The 24,801-nt window shown below is 40.7% G+C and overlaps 2 protein-coding genes across 4 annotated transcripts; both read right to left on the bottom strand.

Annotated features, from left to right (window-relative positions):
• Positions 1-1,486: 1,486 nt before the first annotated feature.
• On the bottom strand, positions 1,487-7,491 carry LOC145438805 (glial fibrillary acidic protein-like). 2 transcript variants are annotated; one of them, XM_080316154.1, is made up of 10 exons: positions 7,222-7,491; positions 7,063-7,158; positions 6,494-6,695; positions 6,211-6,367; positions 5,982-6,143; positions 5,795-5,920; positions 4,853-4,914; positions 4,624-4,785; positions 3,490-3,594; positions 1,487-1,963 (listed from the first exon to the last, which is right to left on the bottom strand). In XM_080316154.1, exons 1-10 carry the CDS (start codon positions 7,421-7,423, stop codon positions 1,864-1,866), a joined length of 1,374 nt encoding a protein of 457 aa, XP_080172280.1. In that variant the 5' UTR covers positions 7,424-7,491; the 3' UTR covers positions 1,487-1,863. The 2 variants fall into 2 exon arrangements, with proteins under 2 accessions (XP_080172280.1, XP_080172279.1); XM_080316153.1 differs by having other exon boundaries at positions 3,490-3,597.
• Positions 7,492-8,316: 825 nt separating this feature from the next.
• Positions 8,317-23,881, bottom strand: LOC145438803 (uncharacterized). Of its 2 annotated transcripts, none has more exons than XM_080316150.1 (13): positions 23,472-23,881; positions 21,115-21,340; positions 19,997-20,141; positions 19,749-19,936; positions 18,601-18,762; positions 18,040-18,295; positions 16,044-16,422; positions 14,938-15,112; positions 11,527-11,669; positions 10,392-10,619; positions 9,752-9,999; positions 9,068-9,125; positions 8,317-8,535 (listed from the first exon to the last, which is right to left on the bottom strand). In XM_080316150.1, exons 1-13 carry the CDS (start codon positions 23,765-23,767, stop codon positions 8,433-8,435), a joined length of 2,607 nt encoding a protein of 868 aa, XP_080172276.1. In that variant the 5' UTR covers positions 23,768-23,881; the 3' UTR covers positions 8,317-8,432. The 2 variants fall into 2 exon arrangements, with proteins under 2 accessions (XP_080172276.1, XP_080172277.1); XM_080316151.1 differs by having other exon boundaries at positions 9,064-9,125; positions 23,472-23,879.
• Positions 23,882-24,801: the final 920 nt, after the last annotated feature.

The following is a 24,801-nucleotide window of genomic DNA, read 5'->3' on the forward strand; positions in this document are numbered from 1 at the left end:
TAAGAACACATTACGATGTGCGACCGAGAGGGGGGGTCCAAAAGTACGATGTGCCACCACGAGTTTTCCATACGATGTGCGACCGCACCCATAAGCCACAATGGCAGGTCACGACCGATCATACTAACTACTGAAGACAGAACCAAGCTATATATTTCTATGCTGATGTATGGTTGGTTTCAGGCAGTTTTCAAGAGACGTCAGTACGAATTACGAAGCATCTCTTGTCTTCCTGACCGTATATCAGCACGTGTAACGCTCAGTAAGATGTGGTCATGTTCATTTGTTCATACTGGTCAGTGGTCACAACAGGGATATGGAGGGATATTTAGGTGAACATGGCGCATATATAGCTTTCTTTGGATATAAATTGTTCTCCCGATCAATGCGCAACTGCTCGGCAAACTCTTTCCAATGTGTACCAAAATGTACACACACTCTTCAGGCATTTTGTTCGATTCATCACATTCGGTAATGCGTCCATATCAGCGTAATACTATTATCTGCACTGAAGTGATCCGGGATTGTCTATAGCTGGCAGAGTTGGGATCAAGTCACTACATTCGAGTCATAAGTCATCTCGGGACATTGCATATTTTGACTCGAGTCAGGTCAAGTCACTCGATTTTTGAAGGTGACTCGAGTCAAATCAAGTCACTCGGTTTTGGGGATGACTCGAGTCAAGTCAAGTCACAAATACATGTCTAATTTTTGAATTACGAGGCACGATTCAAGTCATTGCATTTTGCAATAAGATTGAAGTACAGATTGAGTTGCTATTAATGCTGAATCGATTTACCTTTAACGGGGCGTTGTAGGGCTCACATTTACGTAGAACTGCTAACGTACATCGGGTATGACTGTTAGCCAAAAAGAGGATGGAGTATGAAACCTCAGAAGGTTGAAACAAATTCATATGATTCACTACACAATCTCCTTACACATCCATACGATACGATTTGAACCTGTACCCATTGTTGACGAGTAGTATAAATGTATAAGCTATATACCAGTCCGAATTGAATCACACAAGAGATTCGTCAAGTTGAGCACAGAGCATTATGTGGAACAGAAATACACTGCTGTAGATAGATAGATGCTATCGTCTACGACAGCGTAAGCTATAATCACTTTGTGGCCGATCTATTATGGACATTGCTCAGTGAAATCAGAGTGCGCAATCGTTGAAACACTACTGATGGCTTACACATATCATAACAGCGTGTCGAGAACATGTACGTAGAGTTTGTCGACGCCGATTACTTGATGACTTGTAATCGACTCGAAAATTTTGCTTCACGAGTCAATCCACATTTATGAAACGCCGAGTCAAGTCATGTCAAGTCACCTGAAAAAGTTGACTCGAGTCATCATAACACTGATAGCTGGTGAGCTGGTAACTGGTCAGTCCAAATACAGAAATAACACGTAAGCTTAACATACCTGAGTATGAATATATCTTATCGAATGAAAAGACACACTCGCCTGCCTATTCAATTGTCTTTATTGCGCAGACTATGCGACTAGAATATATCAGGTATACATGTTGAGCGTATATCTTTTTCTATAAATCGTTGGTAGGCATGTTCCAGCCCGGAGTCGAAAGAGTCTAGGAAAATAGCGTATAAGTAACTCTATGGCATCGCAAATCCAAAATCGGCCAATCTATGTTTTCAAGATTTTATAAATCTAGCAAACATTGCCACTCTAGGGCTATCAGAAAGCTACCTTGGATTTGGCAGCTAGCAACGAATACATAGTACTTTAAGAAAAAAACATCGCGTCGGCATTCGATACAGAAAGGCATCTGCCACAATAGGAACAGTTAATCGGGCGCAGTGTAGGTCGGGCGAAAGTAGTTCATCATTCTTCGTCGGACGACGATGTGCCGGAGGACGAATCGCTGCCGCTGGAGTTATCCACGATTTTCTCAGACGTCTCAGATGAGACCACTTTGCCATCCCTGTACGACAACATGGGTTATTTAACTTGAGAATTATTCGCGACTGGAATTGACCAAAATATAAATCCCTACGATTAAGGTTGCATTTAAAACAAAAATTAATTTTAAACAAAAATGTTTTAAACAAGACCCTTGTCTGAAACATGTTTTTTTAAGCCTTGACGTCACGAATATTCAATGGTTACGTCATAGTGGGTTGACAATTGAAAATGTAGGGTAAATCTAAATAGAGCTATGTTTGACGAAATATCTGTACTATTGCTGCTGAACCGACTATTTTGAGGGTTGCAACCATATCCCATATCTATATACATCGGCTATATCGGGTGGTAATTGTCCGTAGGCTCATACAACATGTTTTTGGAAAGTATTTACACAATTATGGCATATTTTTACAGCTTGAAAGAAACACAATTTTGTTTTTTTAGATAGGCCTTTCTCTAAAACACTGTTTAAAATATGTTTTGAACAATCTGTTTTAAACAACCATTTGTTTTAAATGCAACTCCACCTACGATTATTAAGATTAATATTACCAACTCTATCTTCATCGCTGTCAATGGCGTCATGAGACATTCATAACCGCTCTATACGATACGATCTATTACGCATGTAATGGTGTATTTTGTCGATTATAAGTAGTTTGTTGACAGACTTTGTGTAAACATCAGATATAACACTCCTACTTTTTCTTTCGGAGTCCTCAAGTCTGTAATTCCACTACTTACTCCTGCGGTTACGTTTTTGAACCACTGTACACTTCCACTTAATTCAGCAGTTTTGAAGCTAAGATACTTACTTCTTACGTTTTAGATTCAGTCAAGTAGAAAGGGGTGTGTCGCTGAATTCGGAGAGACCTTTTGGGGTACGTAACATTTAATAATGGATGGAATCGCGATTCGCATCACTGTAACGGATTATATCTCCGGAAATTGCAGTATTTTTTCATCTCCATTAGTCATTTTGCGTTAGTCGCGAAAAGGCATATTTTAATAATCTGTGACGCCTCGTCTTCAGATTACTGACTTGAACACTTCTTCGGGTTATTGAATAAATCTTGTCATAAATATCCATGTGAGAAATCAGTATACGCATAATTTAGTGATCTTAGCCTTTCTTTACGCCGACGTATCAGACGAAGCTAAATTGGGTATTGCGGCCGCACCTCATTCAAAATTGGCATTTCGTCAAAGGTCGAAACTTTTTTGTGCGGGCCGCGGAATGCACAACATAGCCCGGGGCTGTACAGGGTATCCGATTTCTAGCGCTTTTTTAGGCGATTTGAGTGCAACAAGCCGAGAGAAGGCCGTGATTTGGATTTGGATTTAGAGATCGGGACCTTTAAGCGCTTTATATTGATTTTGAATATCAAGTGACTTTTAAACGCATCGGAGTCATTCACAGGATATGGACTTGGATTAGGCCTTAGTAAGGAGTGAATTCCGGATTCCGAAATATGTATTCCGTCTCCGGTTACAGGGCAGACACTGGCTAGAAATACCGGTATTGGGTAAAGAGCCGTATACCTTGTTTCGATCGTCTTTATGATAACTTTCTTCGAGGTTTTCGTGCGCGTTGTGATGTCGTCGTCACTGTCGCTGCTGCTACTGCTGCTGCTACTGGCGGCGGCACTGCTGAGACACGAATTGCAAGTGTGAGTGAATAACATGCAATGTTGCAATGCTCTTCGTAACCGTTCGTCGCGCATGCGAAGTACTGTGGGTAAGGGGTGAACTCGTAGCAAAAGTTTGGAGCGAGGGCTTTGAGTGATTGTGCGGCGTTGCGAAATTTCAGAATTGGCGGCATGGCCGCGTATCGCCTGGCCTCACCCGCTCTCCGTTCGTAGAGGATTTTCGTTTTTGAATACGTTGGAAAGTATATATGTATTGCTGCTTATACTTAGAAGAGTCTTAATGAGATTCCGACAGACCGCGTCGTGATTGACTTCAGATAAACTATAATATACAGTGGCGAGATAGCGTAGTGGTGTGAACCACAGCTGCAACACCAATGGGTTGTGGGTTCGAGTCCGACCGAGGTCGACTCCAGAATTCCTAAATAAGCGTTGAAGGTTTATCTAGGCTCCTCCTCGCCATGTCATCCGCGTAGGCGGTGTCTTATAAAAGCCTAGAAGTTGGCCGTGCTACAAGTCGGCAGCTACGGAATAAAAATGAAGATTATCGGCCTGATGTAAATGACCATCATAGTAGTCGATAAACACCATGAATACCGCAGACCGGTTTCGACTATGCACGGGATAAATTGTTATATATTTCTATACCAGTAAGGGTATTTGAAACTAATGCGTTGATCTATATAGGAATTAGGCTACGTATAACATGTAATTACGTTACAAATATATGAGGAAATTCGAGAGAAACTCATGGTGATGGAGTATCACATCGACTGTCCTAACTATGATGAAAATCTACTTAATACATGATTTGTACCGACTTGAAGTATGAGGTATAGAGAATTTTTGTTCACGCCGAGGTACCGATCCCATCGGTCAGAGTCAGCATTTATATATTTATATTTACAAAATTAGCAACGTTATTGATCCCGGTTATTCTACTTTAGGCTTAGTCTTAATAACTTTAAACTTTAGGTGAGAACACACAAAAATTCCATTGTGCGTAATCCGCGAGGTCTGCTCTCACCGGCCCTCTCCTTCGCCTTCCAGCAATCGCCTGTACGTGCGAATCTCCTTTTCGAGCGACAGCTTCACGCTCATCAGTCGCTTGTACTCAGCAAGGTGACGCTTCATCTCGCCCGTGGAAAATTCCAGCTCGGCCCCGATGCGGGAAAGTCGGTCTTGGTATCTGTGCGGAAACGAATTGCGCTATGGTAACGGTGGCTAAGGTAGGTTGAAAAATCTCATCTTCATACCTTGCCACTTCCGATTCGTAGCGTTTTTCAACGTCTACCAGATTGCGCTCCAGATATTCGTTCTGAAATGAACCAATCGTGTACAGACAATACAAGGAATGTGTGGCAACTTAAAATAGGCAGACGATCTTGGCCAACAATACCGTACTGTATACGAAAGTGCGAAACGATTGTTTATTTTATTACGACACCATCAGTGGCGGGATAGGCTATGTTACAGCTTGACGTTTTTCTCATGGAATATGATGTCGCAATTGTCTGCCAGCAGTTTGCATTGATAGAGCAATCAGTGGAGTGCGTGGCAGTCGAAGCGAAGCAATTCTATTTATTTTCAATAGCCGAAAGATTGGTGCTCTTCTATATATACTGTATTTCAAATTTTTATTGCAACCTTCATTGCGGCGAATCGGTTGATAATGAGGCGGCTAATAATGAAAGTAAACCTTCAATTAATTCACTTTCATTACTACGGGCTCCTACGCGCGGGCTCTATACAATAATTAGGCTTCGAAGATATCACGTACGCTGTGCAAATCAGAAATCTATTTTCTGCACCACATCGCGCCATGTGATATATATGTAACAGAGTGAAAAGTATATAAACCGTTAAAGGCGATTACGAATATATCAGGAAACCTCTGTCGCATCGATACGACTACATTACCATATGCTGGGAAGTTCTCAGGTTTCGATAATGTCAAATCAGCAATATTAAGTGAGGGCGGCTCACAATTCCGCCATAGCGTTATCCTATAAAACACATCGTGGCCCGGGGGCATGGCATAATGTATTAACGACGGAACGTGCTTGCGTGGTCGCTGCGTCGAGATCTAGAAAATCTCTAATCTACAGCGAACACGTAAGCATATTGGTCTGGACGCCGATTTTGATAAAGTGACAGTCGGCTGCATCAGATATATATCACGCCTTCTCGGGTCTTACCGTTCCGCGCAGCGATTCCAATTCCATCTCAAGTTGGGTGGTTTGTTTTCTATATTCTGCAAGATCGGCTTGAACCTTTTCGAGGTCGGATTGATTGCTCTTCGCCTTGTCCTCGAGGTCATCAAACTAATGAAGATTGAAGGGTGATTGTAAATTGTGAATATCTTAGCTACCTTTGAAATGGTACCTTCTTCTTGTACCAAGCCTCTGCCTCGTCGCGATTTTGGATGACAATCGCTTCATATTGAGCGCGGATTTGTCGCAGAAGTTCAGCCACGTCTGGCGCTATTCCGTCGACTTCAATGTTCACGCCTTGGCTGGCGATCTGTTGTCTGATATCCTCAATTTCCTGTGGAATATCCAAAAGATGTTATCTATAGATTATATTCGAGAGGTGAGGATAACTGTGTTAATACATCATCGTGAATCTTTCTGTTATATTCAAGTTCTTCGCGAAGCGTCTCGATCTTTCTCTCCAAGTCGACTCGCACCATTGTTGCGTCATCGACGTCCTTTCGGAGTCGCACAAGTTCTTCGTCAAGCTCCGATCGCTGTTGAGCTTCGAAATCTAATCTGTAGTTGATCAAATATGCTTCATCACTACGATTTGACTATCACCAGCCACTTGACACATATACACATATACACGAGTCTAACTGAATACCGTACTCGGACGATGCCCAGTGCACCGGTACTTACTTCCATTTCAACTCAGAAGCTTGTCCTCTCAGATTATCTCGTGTCATTTCAGCCTTGACCTTCGCAACTGCGGCATCATCGATTTGAGCTCGGAGTTTGCGAAGTGCCGCCCTCTTTTCCGCTCCAAGGTCGACCTCTTTTCTGGCGCTGGCCTCTCGTATTTTCTTCTCCAAAATTTGGTTCTGCTCTTCCAGGTATCGGACTGCGCGGTGCAAAACAAGGTAGAGTGAATACGAGTGGAAACTGACATACAATTATTTGCTTCTTCAAATATAATCATTTATTTTACTGAACGATATGACCTGAGGTCATATTACTCGCCAATAACGTATAGTGGAGTAGCATAGAATCAAAGTTGCCACATTGTTTAGTCTGCAAAGCTTATGAAAAAGCGGGAAAAAACAACAACATCTAAGTAAAATACCACCAAAAATAACAACATAACAACCATAAAAATATGGAGTTGGAAGCAATAACCAGAGAAATGATAAACAAAACGTTGGTAAACAACCAGCAAGTATTGTAGCCGAGGAAGCGATGAGTTCAACATACAAATACAAATCTTTTACCTTTCTCCACGTATGAAGCGAATCTGGAGTTGAGCCCAGTTAATAATTCTTTCTCGTTCAAGCGCAGCGAACTGAAGTCTGATTCCAAACCGAAGCCTGCGATTAGACGATAGTGGTCTATGAATTGCACTCGAGTATATTACTGATTATACAGATTACCAGCTGCACTTGCACCTCCACTTCCTCCAGCACCGCCACCGCCACCGCTTGACGAATATGAATAGGAGACTCTTTTGGACACGATTGGAGATTCATTGGCGAGTTTGGAGCCGAATGATTTCGCGCCTGCTGTTGAATACGCTGTCTGTCCGCCAAAAGTCTTCCTATAACTGGAATTACGTGACAAGGTCTTCGAGGGCATATTGTTTATGTTGATAGGTAACAGTGTGAGTGAGGAACTGTAAATATAGAATATATGTACAGAGTTAGTCTATCCTGTGTCATTTGCCGACCATCACACCTTCGATAACCCCAAGAACTCCTCTATTAAACACCCTTATACCTAACATGATACAATTTGATATACTTTCCTTCAACTAACTATCACGTAACGTCCTCATTACACAACTTTTTATCAACTGTTATGGCAGCATCGTTGGCTACAAAAGTTATCCATATCTGGGCGTGTCTGAATATTTACGTCAAACAAAAAATGTCATAACGCTCACGGATCCCCCGGGCTAAGATTTTCTGTCTCGCTTCAAGTATAGTACGCTTCCGTTCAAGTCGCAGATTTCCCGAAATTTCTAGTATATTCCTGCAGCTGTAATGTGTACAGGAAATATCTGTATACCTGGATCTGAAGACTGAAGCAGTTTTGACACCCTCATTATAATATACTGCAATTTGCCACAATTAACATCGTCCGCCGGTAGGCTATAAATACTCCTGAATTTGTAGTTTCAGGAACACTCGGCATCTGATGAGAATCCATGTAAGAGAAGTTCGCCGGTATTATGACACCCCTCCGGGCACGGATAAAGAAATCAGAGATCGGCGAAGTTCCATAGCATGTCACAACCGACACGCATATCAATTTCCGTAGCAAAGCAAGCTTTCAAAACATGCAATTCCTAAAGTCACTATTTGGTCTTGTTAACAGACTGTGTGTGTATATATACAATTACATACATGAGCCAATGAAGAAAACAAATCTATGCTAAATCATTCACAGAATACAATTCGCTCGCCAGACTCCTGAAAACGATATCAATTAAATATGTAGCCGGATAGTCAATTCATTAATCCACCAAGTTGATGTATATAGCAGTCCTATATTTTGTGCTCAAGTATTTAGTGAATCATTACTTTAAAATACAACACAACCTTTGCAAAAAATCGAAATAAATACATCGCTAGCCTATATTCATTCAGACGTCGCTACGAACAGACTTTGGAATTTTGGGTAATGTATCAGGCTTCTGCTCTTTCCACGACAGTGCTTCATCTCGATGGATCCCACCGTGAGGCCCACTGAATCGTAAAAAACATGCATATTACAATGTGCACAACGCACTATATCATTCATAGGCTTACTGCCCTACGTTATTAAGATATTTCTTTAGATGATCTCAAATATTTGTAGCGTAGCTATCTGATATTCACTGATACGGAGTTCGAGTTTGAAAATATCGAAGCATTTTGGGGTCGTAGCAATCAAGTATATAATATTATTCAAATCAGTCTGTACTCCACATGTCACCAATTTATTTACTGAACCACTATGCAGAATCCGAAGGGCCTTGCGACAATATTATATTCGTGACTAGACCACTTGCAGAGACAGTGAGATAGCTCTTTATAAATTGAGAATGTGAAGGGTAATTACCTGCCAAATTCGAGAAGTCCTATATGATAAAGTAGAAGTAAATGAAACATAACCTCGTCGGATCTCTCCTATTACTGGGATGATTATGATGGAGGGCGGAATCGTCAACAATTAACTCAAATTCGCTCCATATGGATTGTATACGTGTGGTATATAGCACAAAAATTTCATACCTACATCATAGTAGTAGCATCGGTACGGGATCTATCTTCATGCTTCTCAGTAGGCGACATCACTGAACAGAATTTCCGATTTAAGCATACAGGCTAATTGCCAACGCAACCGCATGTTATCCATGTGGAATGCCGAAGCTATATCTAGGTAAAATCAAATTTGGACAATTCTACATCACCAAACTATCAAATATACCAGTCTAAAACGTTCTATGCATATATTGAGGCATATGAACGGTCAAAATGACCGTCGGCGAATCATGATCGAAGATGACCTACATTGTACGTACCTACATAGGTGTGTAACTAGTTTCAAAATAGATAAGAGGCCACAATTAGGAGAAGGGGGTTCTCATTGACCGCATTCGCGATTAGTGTTTCCCAATCGATAAATGAAACTGTTAAGGACATGTAGAAGTAGAAGTAGAGGTACGTCGTTACGGACCACATCTTGCAGCCGTGCAGCAGTTGATACAACAGGGACAAATTACATCGGTATGTATAATGATTTATTTATTTTATTTTTTTAATAAATCCAAAACTGCGCCAGTAGCAATGTTTCTAAAGGTCGCAATTAAGACAAATTTTGTATGTAGCGTTAATCTATGCAACAAGTTGATCAAGTAGCCGGCCAAATTTGAAAAAGAAGTGTACAACAGTGTACAAAATTACTCTTAAAGCCACATACACTGTATACTCCGTCTCGGCTTGATGACAGGCTTCCCTGATAATTGCGCCACGTGCCCGGACGACCCAGCGGCTCGCGGGATGCGATTCCTCGACGCTGCCGCCTGCTGCGGCAGCTTACTCTCGCTTTTGGCTCTTTGCGGATATCTCCCGCGCAACAGTCGACTGGTAGCGCTCTCTTTCGTAGTCCTGGGCATGCTCTGATTTCTGTCGGACATTGGCGAAAGGCTCCTTTCCCGCGATGAGCTCCTGTGATAATATAAATATGCAGTTGTGGTCGAAGTACTCAAATACAGGGTTGTAACCAAATCACACGGTTTGGAGTCACAAGTCTATCTTACTTTTATAGTTTATACTCTCAAGTTCATTCATTTCCAACTCACCACCGAGTCAAGTCCGAGTCCAAGTAAGAGAACAAACGTTCGAGTGAGACATATGACTCTGTCGAGTCATGCACAATGACTCGAGTACAAATCGAGTCAATACAATGTGACTCAAGTACAGTCGAGACATTTTCCAATTTTAACCATGTAAAACGTTTTAGTCAACAAATATAAATTCATGGCGATGATAAAATAGCCAAAATATACATGCCTGCCTATATAAATGTACTTCCGACACGAATGGATTATTATTTGTACCTTGCGTCAGGTCGCTTCTCAGATAATCGCGACACGTAACCGGACGAGCTATATATCTGTGAGTTTGAGTTGGTTAACGGCCTTGTTTGCGGCAGTTGACTTTCGCTTCTGGCCTTTTCTTTTTGCCTCGCCTGCAATTGCTGGATCCGCGGGTTGCCGTGAACCGACTTTGGTACGGTGACGTTCATGTCGGACATGGGCGAGAGGCTTCTATCTCGCGGGGAGCTTCTGAAATTGATTGTTGAACGCAAAATTTTAATCCAAATGATACTTGCATTTAGGGACGTAAAGGAAGGTATGCAAAGCACGTAGGCAGGTAGCATTTAAAACTCCGATATAATTCCGATTTAGGTTCTGCTGTTGTAGTCTATCACCTGGGGTATTTGTTTGTTTGTTTGTGGTATTCATGGTTTTTCTTGGTCATGTACGCCAGGCTGATATTCCTTATTCTTGATCCCCGAGCTGCCGACTTGTAGCACGGCCTACCTCTGGGCTTTTTTAAGACACCGCTTACGCAGATGCGATGGCGAGGAGGAGCCCAGGTAAACCTCCAACACTTAGATGGGAATTCTTGAGTTGACCTAAGGTCGGACTCGAACCCACAACCTATTGGCGTTGCAGCCATGGATTATATACGCTATCTCGCCACACACCTTTTGGGTGTGATTTCGTGAATACTCACTCGTTTCGCTAAAATTGTGCACAATTTTCGAAGAATCTCTTGTTGGTACAGAACTTCACTGTACAATTGAATAATATATTGATATTGAAAGAAGCCCTGATAGTTCCTTAAGTGTAACCGGTAATGAAGTATTACTTATGTTTTTTCATAGTTTTCAAGTGGATTTCGTGTACTCTCACTATTTACTGATATGGTTATGTTGTTATAGTAATTCTACTTCTACTGTACCCTTTCGGTTTTTTAGGCGAAACTATAAGTCTAGAACACCTACTTCTTACTTTCTTGGAAATCACTCTTTCTACATGTGCTTGTGGCTTGCGTACGGACGACTATACTACTTTGAGCACCTCCGCTTTTGGCTACATTTCTACTCGCACTGCTACTTTCAAAACAGTTTTCAGTTGTTTTTAACGGAAAACCATAGGCATATCCAATTTTACTTGCTTAAAGTACCTCGCTTCTGTTTCCTTTGGGCGGGTCCTCAATGACATCAGACTTTTCGTTCTTCTCCCAGCGCCAGATGAATGTTTCGCGAATTCCTCGTCGTAGGCGTTAATCAAATCGGCGTCGTGCAGGTACTGCGACCTCCTGGGTTGCTGAATGTATCGCATTCGTCTTTTTGTTAGTATTTCATGAGTTAAGTATGCTGCTTTGCAAACACATGGGTGTAAAATTATGTTTTCACACCGCTTCCAATGGGTGAAAGTGACTTGAACACATCAATCATTATTGAAATATATCCGTGTAGTAACTTTTCGCGCCTTCTTGGGTGGATAACGAAAACACTCTTCGGATATATCTCCATACAAATTGGTATATTTGACTCGGTTTCTTCCAATTGAATGGGTGTGAACGCAAAATTGTGTACCGTAAGGTCCCGTATACCTAATTTGCACGCTACACTATGTGAAAATTGACGAAATTCATTATTTTCTGTTCACAGTGCTTAAATGATGATATATGAGGATGTATATAAACCTCGTACAATATCTTCGACAACTTCTCCCACGTTTGCTTCAGCTTTGCGTCAAAGTATTACTGTAGAGTGGTTGTCTTATATATGAGAATAATAACAATGAGCTCAGAGTATATCTTCAACACTGACTTAAACCACAAAACAGCAGGTCTAAGCAGGATTGTAATGACTCGAGTCGCAAGATGTCGTTGACTCGACATGACTCGAGGCATTCTATATGACTTGATTCAAAGCGATTCTCGTGTAACAGGACCGACACACGAAAAATGGGCCTAGAGACCATCTTTTATCTGTTTGATTAGACATTTTAAGAGTGAGTATAATGAGTGTAGGCCTTCAATATCACCGAAGAGTTTCACAGAAGTGAGTTGAACCGGACTTGAACTCGATAGTGAATAGTGAACTCTATGACTTGGACTAGGACTTGAGTCTCAACACTATGAGTCCGACTCGACTCAGTGGTCCCTGCTTTTAACTAGGACTTAACCCATTAGTGAATTGAAAATGACTCGAGTCAAAACTATAAGAGTAAAATTAACTTGTCACTCGGAACCTCTAGACTTGGTTACTATACCCCGGGTCTAAGTATATAGACCAGTCGTTCCCAACCGGTGGGGAATTCAATGGTTTCTGATGGGGAATAGACGCATTTGTTAAACAATATATACAGGATAGTCTACATATTTACGGAGACCTGCACGATTACCGTTACAAATTTACTGCTCTGGAGTGTATGTGTCAAAAATTATGTTGCGTGTTGTTCACAAAAACTCATTTTACTGTGGTGTTTGTTTTCGTATTACACTGGTCTACAAATTTCAACTTTTTTTTTCAGGTTTGGGTTTTGACAACTGATTTTGGCTAATTTCGGGGCGCTGATTCCGAAAATGGCCTCAGATTTTCTCCATCACATCACGTTTTTGAGATATGAAATATCCCTAATTTGAAGGAAAAATCAATTTTTGACCCCCCTCTGTTTTCAAAACAAGGAAATCTGATGCAATAAACAAGGTTTTATCTGCAATAATCCAGCTTTAGTTAGCAAACAAGCATTCTATATTATATCCAAACAAATTTGCGTTGTATTTATTAAAATTTCATGCCTTGGAATAAAAAATAAGCAGGCGAAAGAGCAACTAACAAAGCTGGTACAAGCTTGACATTTTATTGCAATGAACAATGAAAGGAGATTATCAGAACATCAAAACCATTCTCGAAAAGTTGTAGTAGCATGATCATCGCTGGCTCATCTATGTCTAGATTTGAAAAGAGTGAACTTTTTGCTGGGGCTACACCGAATACCCATGTTTCCTATGCTACCTGGACAGCAGGGTCAAGGATCACCACTGGAACAAAGATGAGTGGCCTCCAAGGCTCACCTTGACGCCTGGAGACAACAATATCATATGTGATCAGTTTGTTGATATAAAAAAGATCCTCTTGCCCCCTCTTCACATCAAACTTGGTCTCATGAAACAATATGTAAAAGCTTTAGATTGTGAAGGGGGGTGTTTTAAAGGATATATGTTATGCTTTTTCTGGTCTCAGTGAAGAGACAAAAGAACTGGGATTTTTAATTGACCTCAAATTAGGCAATTATTAAAGGATTAAAATCTTGTATAAAATCAATGTTGCCATTCGAGGCTAGAGCTTGCAATGCTTTCGGTGCTGTTTTTTGGGAAACAAAAAAGCAGAAAATTATAAAGATCTCTCAAGGGAGCTACTGCTTAGTTATGAAGATTTGGGATGCAGGATGAGCATCAAAGTTAACGATTTGAAGAGCCATGCGGATGAGTTTAGACAAAACCTTAGGAAAGTTAGTGAAGAACAGGGTGGACGTTTCAGCCAAGATATTAAAATTATGGAGGCACGTTATCAAGGTCGGTGCGATTTATGGATTCATTTATTTCCCACACCAGTAAAAATCCGGTACGAGCAAGGACAAGGACACAGTTGCCACCTGCACCTGGATTTTCGTATGATAGCCGACTATTGGTGGAGTTGGAAAAGAAAAATTCCAGATGATGTTCGTAAAAGAAAGTCTCTCAAAAGAGAATTTTTAAGCTTATAAATGAAGACTTCATATTTTATGGAAGCTCTTTTTTTACTGTTTCTGAACTCGCCCTGCCCAAGTCCCCGTCTTCAGAATTTCTGCACTTCATTGGAATGTCTATGTACAAATTGTGTGAACTCTAGGCTGTAATTCAGATAATACCTTGCTACTGTCCTATCCACATGTTCGTCAGCGTAATGTAGCATTTAATTTTATTATGGTTGCTCTTTTGCACGCCTATTTTTAATTCCGGGGCATAAAACTTTAATAAAGACAACTCAAATTTGTATGAATCTAACATAGAATGCTTGTTTGCTAATTAAAGCTAGATTATTGCAGGTAAAAAAGTGTTTATTGCATCAGAATTACTTGTTTTGACAACAGAGGGGGGTCAAAAATTGATTTTTTTTTAAATTAAGGATATTTCATATCTCAAAAACGTGATGTGATGGAGAAAATCTGAGGCCATTTTCGGATTCAGCGCACCAAAATTAGCCAAAAGCAATTGTCAAAACCCAAACCTGAAATTTTGTGTAGACCAGTGTTATCTTTCGTTGAAGTCTTTCATTTGCAGTATCATTTGCTTTCTTTACACTTTCCCAATATCAAGTCTTGCTGGAGGGGTATTTTTAAAGGGTATATAGGAGTTTTGTGCGGGGTGGGGGAATGAAGACTCGGAATAAATCTGAAGTGGGCAATGAAGGCAAAAAGGTTGGGAGCCACCGATATAGACCAAGCAATATGATGGAGGTTTTCACGCTATTAGCAGTGGTGTTGAAAACGACTTAGAGGAAAAGAGGAGGGTTGTATCAGTTAGTCAGAAATCGCTACTCACCTTATCAAGCTCCATCGGAAATTCGTATCTTCCCGATTCCGCTTTTCCTTCCTGGCCTTTCATTTTCCTACACTTTCGCAGATCTTCAATCAAAATCTCGGCAGGTATCACGAACGGGCCTCCTTCGAAGCTGCGCCCACCCGAATTTGGAACGCCCTCGCTCGATTCGTATTTGCTGAATGACGGGGTGTTTCGATTTTATATCTAACGTCGTACAGTTGGAGGCAGTATATGTTTAAAGGTTGCCCCATATTTGAGCATGCGGCCCTTGAGGATGTATGACTTAATAATTACAAAACCAACCCGAACACTAACCCTAATCCCGAAAACGATATAGCCCTATATGTCTGCAACCACAGCCCTAATCATTACTAATCCTTAAATACAACCATAACTCTGACAACTTCAAACCATAGTCAAGTGTCGCGTGCTCATATGTTCACTAGGGCTGTTCAAAAATAACTTTTTTTCTGGATTCCAGCCATTCAGTCATTAAATCGTCAAGTTACCCTAAAAAGCGGTACCAAATTCGGTTCAATTCTCAAAGGTATAAGGCCCCGCAGATCCAATTAAAATATTTAATTTATACGGGAAAATAAAAAAATAATCAATTTTTCTGTCAACCCCATGAATTTGTTGAGCTGTCTTCAGACACGATGCAAAACAAATTTGACTCAATTCCAACTTGTAGAAGCGGAGTTTTTTGAATTTTTCGTTGACAATTCTCAGATTATCCACCAATCAAGAATTATCAACTCCAATAACTCCACTTGTACTAGTTGGAATTGAGTCAAATTTGTTTTTCATCGTCTTTAAATACATCTCAACAATTTAGTGGGGTCGACAGAAAAATTTGAAATTGTTTTTCAATTTTTCCTATTAAATTAAAAATTTTAATTGTATCTGCGGTGTCGTTTACTTTTTAGAATTGAACCAAATTTTGGGTGCAGCGTTTTTTAGGGTAACCTGACAGTTTAATCAATGAATGGCTTGAATCCGGAAAAATAAGTTATTTTTGAACAGCCCTATTGTTCACGGATCATATATTGGAAATATGTAATATTCAAAATGCGGATCCAATCGTGATTCCAGTGTCAAGTTCCCACCTGTTGATGCCGTCCAATTGTAGTTTCGGCACTTCAGAGTACGCTGAACTTTGCGAACGAGGCGATAACTCCGCTTTTCGATAACCGCTGTCAATCACATCGGGGTTGCAAAGTTCATCAGTATCGAACGACGCCACTGACACGTCATCGAGCTGGATATCTTCCGCTGCGGCTCTTGTGGTCGGAACTCGCCCTACGCTGGAAGCGCGGCTGCGCGTAGACCTCTGCGGGAACACGAAAGTCCCGGACATCGGCGTGTTCAAGGTGTCAGGCGAGTGCGCGTGTTCCAACCAGGATGGCTTCGCATTAGTGGCGGCGCCATCGGTAGACTTGTTTTGTGCGTTGGGTGTTACGGGGCGTTTACCCAAGTCTGCATCGGCTAAACAAATGTATATTTTCATTTATCTGCCTATTATAATTATTAATATTACCAGGGTTGTTGAAAGTACAGTATTTGTTGGTACTAATGCAAAAGTATCACACCGTTAACTTCTACAGAAGTTCAAGTAGAAGCAACGATTTGCAAGCAACTAAAAGAGCAAGTATTTCAGACCTAATTTAGCCAAGAAATGGAAAACTGTAAAGCAGAATTGAAAGTATAGTCCTAAATACTAACCGCCTGAGCAAGTAAATAAAGTCTAGGAAAAACGTGCTTGGGTGAAAAAGTAGAAGGAATTCGTTACTGCGTATTATATAGTGCTGTCAATTTGGGCCGATACTTTGGAAGAGCTGGTCAAAGTAGCCAGCGTTGCTATCCTCAAGTAGATGTAGAAGTAACGCCGTGAATTTCTACTCAATTTCAAGTAAAAGTAGCGCTTCCGAGACGGGTCAAAACTACCTCAAATTGAACTAGCAAACAAAGGTCTGAAGGTACTGAGGTGTTTAGTTTCAAAAAGTAGGTTTAAAAAGGTGGAGGTTTCACATGTTTCAAGTATAGTTAATCGCTGAGTGGCTACTTTCGCAATCACAAGATGAATCTTCGCCACTGACGCAAAATGAACAACGACACTGTAGACAGGTAGAATCTTCGAGAATATAATCTGTTACCGTGAAATAGGGGCTATTTCACGACAATTCCCCCCATAAAAGTAATGTAAACATATTCCCATACTACTTTTTACTGTTCAAAATCCAAGATATAAAAACTTATTAATTTTGTCTAATAACTAGGGCGATTTTTTTTACCAAAAAACGGAAGATTTTCACCTAAAAAAACTTAAGTTTGACAAAATTTTGCGCTCATGTATGCAAATTAGGTGTTTCGTACATAATTTTAGAATTGTACTTGTACTTCATTTCTGGTTGGATTTGTCTGTCCTTACGAATTAGCTTGACCTAAGAAATCACTTTTTTGACTTAAAAACTGACAAATTTTACCATGAAAAAACTTTATTTTAATGAAATTTAGACCTATGAAGAATTTCAGTAGTTACACACCGCAATATGGTTGAAATAATTAAAATTTGTTGCAAAACAACGAAAGATGCTTTCCTAAGTTCTCGGGTAGAAAGTGTCTGTTCTTACTAAGTAGCTTGCCGAGGATGGATATAAGGACCAATGTCCTGCCCACGCGGTCTTGTTTCAGTTAGGATATTGTGGTACGTTGAGCATAACACCGTGCCAACCAATTTGTTTCATTTGACCGCTTATGATCCACAGTGAGCAGACAATGGGCCGTCTACAACGGTAGGCTACAAGATGTCAAATGATAAGGTAACCAACAGTGCAAACATCTACGATACAAGCGAAATGCGGGTTATGAAAGAATTTGACTTTGTAAACAATTTGACAAATTTTAGACCTAACGCTGCAATTTTGAAAATGTTTTGACTTTTTTTGATCCGTCAAAATAAATCGCCTTAATAATAATTGTTCTAGTAAAATGGAAGTAGTTTAAAACATAATCACTTGAGTAAATAGTGCAAGTATAGGCGAAACAAACTTGAGTACTTCGTCAAAGTAGAAATATACCTCGTTACTGACCACATGCATTTACCTTCATAGCGAAAACGTTCCGAGGTCGTCGATTTGGCATCGTCTGCACCGTCATTCCCAGCTGCTCGGCTTGGGGGCAGCGAGGACGACCTCTTTCGGGACGCTCTTCCCGATAAGCTGAATCTGGACCTTGCTGATGATTTCGGCGAGTCTTTGGCAGTAGGAGACTTCGGCTGCGCCTCCATCGTTTTCTCGCCGACCATTGGAATCGCGCGTTTCATTTTGAGACTGCTAAGCAGCTGCTTGCGTTGGTTACCCTGTAGATTGATGTGTATGCTGTATAGTGTATACGGCCATGCGATCATATTTCCATCCCCACAACACACAAAAACCGTGTATTTCGCAGATTACATAATAATACACATAATGCATGACGCAAATAAGTCCACCAGCACTTTCTGGTTCCAAATCTTCACACCCATTGAACACCTATCCAATTTAAAAAAATGTATCATTTCGAGTACGTCGTGCAATCAATCGGCAGCTTAACGGAATAGCAAAATAAAATATCAGCATCGAGTAAAATAACCATCGACGTCGAAACTATTTCGAGCATACGCACCTTGAGACCTTGCTGATCACCAACTCTGAAGAACATGTGATATTCAATCATGACTTGCCACACGATTTTGGTCTGGAACATATCCGGGAATTCATATTCTTTCGTTATATTCATTTTGCTCTTTTGATCTTCCTCGGGTGTGTCAACGTCCTGACGCAGAGCCTAAACGTGGAGCGAATACACGTGAACGGTCGGGAGTATGGGGCTCGATATGGTTTACAGATGGGCGAGGTTAAAGTAGTCAAGGTTGCAAGTAGCTTTGACGAGTAGGCTTCGCCACAGGGCTGCACACTGCACAGTGCACACTGCACAGTTGTAACAGTTTATCGATGTTGGCTACTTTCGAAATCGCAAAATGTATCTCATCCGCGCATAACATGAAATGGCTAATCACCGAAAACAGATTCAGTTGCCGTGATATAGTGGCTATTTCACGCGGTTCCTGTGACAATTTCCCTCAATAAAGTTATGGAAGCTTATCGCAAAACTAATTTGCACGCTACCAAGTACGTCGTTGTGACAAGAGAAAGGGTCACGTGATTGTGAGCCTCGCACCTAAATAGTGCCTTCTCGGTGGAGATTTTTTCTTCGTGTCTTGATAGTCACTTGCTGAAATCGGGTTGCTTTGTTGCTCGTAATATGATTAGATCAGTGGTTGAAGTTTGGCTAGATTTAGGCATATAATGTACCAAAAGGCATTGTTTGTAGAGTATTGCAGCAGGCCATTATTCAGTTGATTGTATGTTATTGATTTACAATGTGAATTTAGAGACAAGACTAGTGAATTAACTGATGTTAACCTATTGTGACTATACTACTTCAACGTTGACGTGAATTTTCTAAGTAGTAAATTTGTGGTCCTCTTTTGTAATTGTTTGAGTTACATTTGACCGTGTCCCGACTCGGATTATAGAAGGTGGTAGTCCCAATCGAGTTCGCAAATTACTCGACAAGCCTGAATTCTTACAGCTAATAATACTCTAATCAAGCCAATACGACGAACTATCCTATGAGCTTGGCAACGACCAAGACGATACGTTATACTTCGTTGTGAGCACCTCTGGGTACGATAAGCCTTATGGGGTTTTCGAAGACAATACGTATGCATTTCTTCAGCGATGTATATTAGGAAAGACTCGAAAGCCTACCCCTTGCATTTTGAGAACTATGCGATTCTTTTTAAAACTGACGGCGCGCATTGCCTTCCACGTAAATACAGTTTCATTCCCTCTTCTTCGAAACTGATGGATTCCCATCGGTCCCACGCCGATCGTCACTTTTTCACGTTTCGTCGTCGAATCGCCTTTCATCGAACGAATGGACGACCGGCGCGTACCTGAGATTAGGAAATATTGAATTGGAAATGGTCAACTTATAAAAAGCTTAATGCCAGCACCTTGCTGTTGTGTAGCCGGTAGAAACATGCAAGTGCTGGGATAATAATGGATGCCGTAGTTTGGCAGCGACGCGGCCAATCGTATGAATCTGTACTTGGCGTCTAGCGTCGACATGCCGCGGTGTGCCTGGTGCATTTGCATCATCTGAAAACATCGCGATATAGATATGGGGTGAGGGTCTATTGCGTGATGAGGTAGTCACAGCAAGGTTTATGATGAAGTAATATAACCATTATACATATAATATCGATACAATAGTGAAATGAATTACGAAAGAGCTGTGAATAAATACGTTGATAAATGCTAGGCTATACCTTGACAGTACATGGTTGGCGCCATTATTTCTATACCACATTCAAAATATGTTGTAGCCTATGTTGTATAATGCACATATTGTACAATGTACTGTAGGCTTTAGGGCTCTTCAAAAATGACTTTTTTCTCAAATCGCATTGGGTACTTGATAAAATTGTTAGGTTACCTAATTTAAGCCTACACACCAAATTTGGTTCAATTCCAACCAGTAGCCGCATTGCTACAGGAGAAGAAAGTTTCTATTTATTTTATAAAAATAAATGACGAAAAATTTGAAAATTTTCTGTTCACCTCATGAAGGTGTTAGGTTGTCTATAGAAACGATGTTCACCAAATTTGGTTCAATTTCAACCAGTGGAAGCGGAGTTATTGCCGTCGAAAAATTTGGATTATGAATAAAATAGTATTTACGGTGACCAATTCTTTAATTATTTATTATATTGGTGCCCACCGTAAATACTATTTTATTCAAATCCAAATTTTTCGACGGCAATAACTCCGCTTCCACTGGTTGAAATTGAACCAAATTTGGTGAACATCGTTTCTATAGACAACCTAATACTTTCATGGCGTGAACAGAAAATTTTCAAATTTTTTGTTACTATTATTTTTATATAATAAATAGAAACTTTCTTTTCCTGTAGCAATGCGGCTACTGGTTGGAATTGAACCAAATTCGGTGTGTAGGCTTAAATTAGGTAACCTAACAATTTTATCAAGTAGCCATTGCGATTTGAGAAAAAAAGTCATTTTTGAAGAGCCCTACTGTACAAGTGTACAGTACACTGTACAATGTACATACTTGTTCTACGAAGTCCAAATCGGATTTCTCCTCCCGTTCATTGGAAGTCTGCTCTCCTTTCTGCACGAATCTGAAGGCGTCCGCTAATTGCATGTCAATATGCCTGCTACTCCAATCTCCGTATTCAGCTTGTAGCCAATACGAGCACAGGTGTGACATGGTCTGGACGGGGCATTTTAGGCGACCTGTCAGAAGGTCCTGCCGTATTTGCAGAGTCACGTGATGCCTGAAAGTACAATTAATGTTTACTGTCTAGAGCTCATGTTTGCAAGCTGTGACGTGCAGAGGTGGAGCAATTTTCAACGTGGTCGGAGCCAAAGAAGCATATTTTGGCGATAAATATAGAGTCTATGCAAATCCAAATGAGTTACTCAAAATATATCCTACCTAAAAGTTGGTGAAACGTTAGCTATTTGGTAAATGACATCGACCTGCATCAAAATGCAGAATTTTTTGTACAACGCAACTTATAAAAATGGCAACAGCATGTTTTTATTAGTCGCGATGATTTCCACTTACACGAAACCAGAGGACTAACGATTAGTTTGTGCATTTCAAATGAAGTATTGCTAAAAGCAAAGTGCTGTGCGCTACGTGTCCCCTGCATTTGAGCGCTCGACTCAATGATAAACGACACTCGAGCATGCGATCAAGGACCATGTGACTTTATTATCACACCCCTAGCCCTTTTGCTGCTATCCGACAGTCGTCGAGCATGACCATTTTCCACATTCAAGTCGGAATATATGCAATTTCTTGTCAATCAGGGGTGGTCAACCTGCGGTCGGACGGCAGAAGGAAATTTATCCGGCCGTGAACACGTAATACAATTAGTATGTGTTAGCGGTCGTCGGCATGCAAATTTAATTTACGAATTGACTCCCGAATTTTCGAGAGATGCTAATTAATCTTGAAATTTTCTTCGCAATAGGCCTACGCGCGATTCAATGCGACTTCATTTTTCGAGTGTAAAATACTAGCGCCCTTTGTAATCTGAGACCCCACAGTACATCTGTGAACAGCAGAGGAAAATGATGCACACACTCCATATAAAAATAGCAACCTGGAATCGTGTGTTCCTAACGAAAGAAATTTGTTTTGGTACGTTTGGGCGATTTCAATATCTTCCTACTATATCGACAATCTTGATAGGAGGTCACGAAATAACAATATGCAACAAAGTGACTATAACAACTATTGGCCCACCCGAAGATCCATCACCATCATTTATAACTTGCTTTAAATTTTCGAAAACATCCCCTCCATCAACTCTACCAGCGAATCTGATCACATGGGCTGAGAAAGGGTAAACGCTTGATAGGAATATGTGAAACTACTAATATTAATGACGAAATTCATTCGCGAATCTAAAACATTTTCGCGCTTCGCATAACGAATTCCAGAAACTATTCATAACATGACCACTCGCGACTTCGGTGCGTATATATTAAGACGATATGAATAAATTAGTCCGGAGTTCTCCGGAAATGGACAATATATCATGGGTAGGCTAGTTGGCGTCCAGTTAGTTCATTACGACTATGCCCTGGAATGCGGACGCAGGCTACATGAGTAATCGAAATGCGGCCTTGAATAACAAAAAGGTTGGCCACCCCTGTTCTAAATGAATAGTAGTCGTCAGCCTTCAAGATTACCGGACCACATCCTGGCATATCGATCTCACTATAGATTGTAAACATTCTATAATCTCACCCTCCGCCACATCTCACCTCATTTTTGCGCTTGCCTTTTATATACTCTGCTCTACTTCTCACTCATGTGTGTGCAATGTGCATTGTGCAGGGCATGCGTCTTTTTTACATCGCCTATAGGCCCAGGTGGGTTTCTGATTTCAAAGACTACTCCAAGTCATTTCGACACCTTCCTATTTTTTCATTTTATCGCAATTTTGTGGTGTTTTGAAATGATGAAAATATTGATAAGCCGTGATGTCTCTATAATATATATTCACCGTGATCGTCGTTATATTCAGGCCAAGGTTCCAACCATGACCCAGGGATATCTAGAACTAGTTAGACAACCCTAACTTTACTATAACTCACAACTAATCAGTATGCTCGCGAGTCGCATGCTATAGCATCGCTTACTATTATGTCGCATACCAATATGGCCACATTTTCCAATCCACGAACCGTAGACTACATTGATAACTTCAATGAGTTTCATGTCTGCTCCTACAAACACCGTGTCCTTTCGTTGCGTATCAGCAAAATTGTTAACTCGAATTGCACATAAGATTCGAAATGTTTCTCTACAGCATTGGCGACTAGTGTGACTACTAATATGCCAAAATTGTTATCTCGCCGTGCCCGTGTGTCTGTCGCTTTGGAACTTACCTTGCGATGGCGTCTTGCATTCCACCAAGCGTTTTTGGATAGTACTTCACAAGGAATGCAAATTCCCAAATCTTACATTTCCCAGGTATTTGACCGGTTATTGACTTGTCCATTCTCACCCACCAACTGTAAGGGGCCGGAGCTGCACCGCCGCGAAAAGCGACTCCGAACGGATCGCGAAATGTTATACCGACATATTCACAGATGCTATCGAACAAGTCCGATCCAGTGGCATCTTTCTCCACTGTGAGAAAAACTTCTTTCCCATCGAGAAAAACGCATTTGCACAACGCCATTGCTATTCCGCTGCCTACTTGGAAATTAAACCCAAAATTACATCATCGCTAAAAAAGACATCGCAAGAGTCATGAAGCTAGTCTTGATACTGTGCCTGCTTAAAAATTTTGCCTACCAACAGCGTCGGTTACAGACCTGCCTACAAGCTACGTCGGGTCTACTACATCAATGTATTTGGTGACTCGATATACCATAAACGATCCATATTTTTAATGGGTCGCGTCCTTTACACAGAAGCATAAATAGCCCTATACAAAAGCAATGGTTCTCAAATATCCGATCTTTGTCTTGCTATATTGTTGATCGTGTTCACCAATTCGCATACCAAAGCCGTCTACCTCGCCGACTGTAGAGTAACTTGTTAAGAGGCGAACCTTCTGCTCGACTATAGGGAATGTATTTGGGAGTCGGTATTTGAGCATGTGACTCAATAACCACAACCAATCAATACCTCAAAATTAACCCTTACCGAACCCTAACTTTAACCACCACACTCAAGTGTCGTATGTTCACACGCCCATGAACCATACTCGTACAACTAGATTATTCGAGTCGTCTTATTAGACTAATTTGAGCGAATGTTTCCAATCTAATCTAATATTTGGTCTTCCTGAAAATACGACAGAACTGTAATGTGCGAGACAACAAGCCAAGCTTGCTGCGCAGACATTTCCCATCCTCATGCTTGAGAATGAACTTCGATTTGGTATGAGCTGAACTTCTTTTACTTTCCAAGAATTCAGTAATTGTAATCTAATTTGGAAAAAAAATGAAACTACAATTCTGATTCTAGTCTAATTTGGAATAAATTGTGTAGCTTCAATTCTAATTGAAGCTGAATATTTTCTTGTTTTGGAACTCTGCTTGGAACAGTGATCCATCCAAAAAGATGACGTCAGTAATTGTAATACACAATCGTAAAGTCAGCCAACGAACGAGCATGACTTTCACACCATCCCTGACCTAAACGTTACCAGTCACAGAGGTAAAGTTAGATTGCCGATACTTGAAACCTCAATAACGTTTCACTAAT

This window comes from Botryllus schlosseri, chromosome 5, assembly GCF_051294905.1.
Source record: "Botryllus schlosseri isolate E-star chromosome 5, Bs_hap1, whole genome shotgun sequence".
NCBI lineage: Eukaryota > Metazoa > Chordata > Ascidiacea > Stolidobranchia > Styelidae > Botryllus > Botryllus schlosseri.

What these genes read in the sequence shown, in the direction of transcription:
- LOC145438805 (XM_080316153.1), bottom strand. Translation starts at nt 7,423, where the DNA reads ATGCCCTCGAAGACCTTGTCACGTAATTCCAGTTATAGGAAGACTTTT. An exon ending in TGGAGGTGCAAGTGCAGCTG is followed by an intron (nt 7,159 to 7,221) that starts GTAATCTGTATA and finishes GTCTAATCGCAG; the next exon opens with GCTTCGGTTTGGAATCAGAC. An exon ending in GAAGGCGAAGGAGAGGGCCG is followed by an intron (nt 3,598 to 4,623) that starts GTGAGAGCAGAC and finishes TTCGTGTCTCAG; the next exon opens with CAGTGCCGCCGCCAGTAGCA.
- LOC145438803 (XM_080316150.1), bottom strand. Translation starts at nt 23,767, where the DNA reads ATGGCGTTGTGCAAATGCGTTTTTCTCGATGGGAAAGAAGTTTTTCTC. An exon ending in CAATTGGACGGCATCAACAG is followed by an intron (nt 15,113 to 16,043) that starts GTGGGAACTTGA and finishes CCCGTCATTCAG; the next exon opens with CAAATACGAATCGAGCGAGG. An exon ending in CCAAAGGAAACAGAAGCGAG is followed by an intron (nt 10,620 to 11,526) that starts GTACTTTAAGCA and finishes AATCAATTTCAG; the next exon opens with AAGCTCCCCGCGAGATAGAA.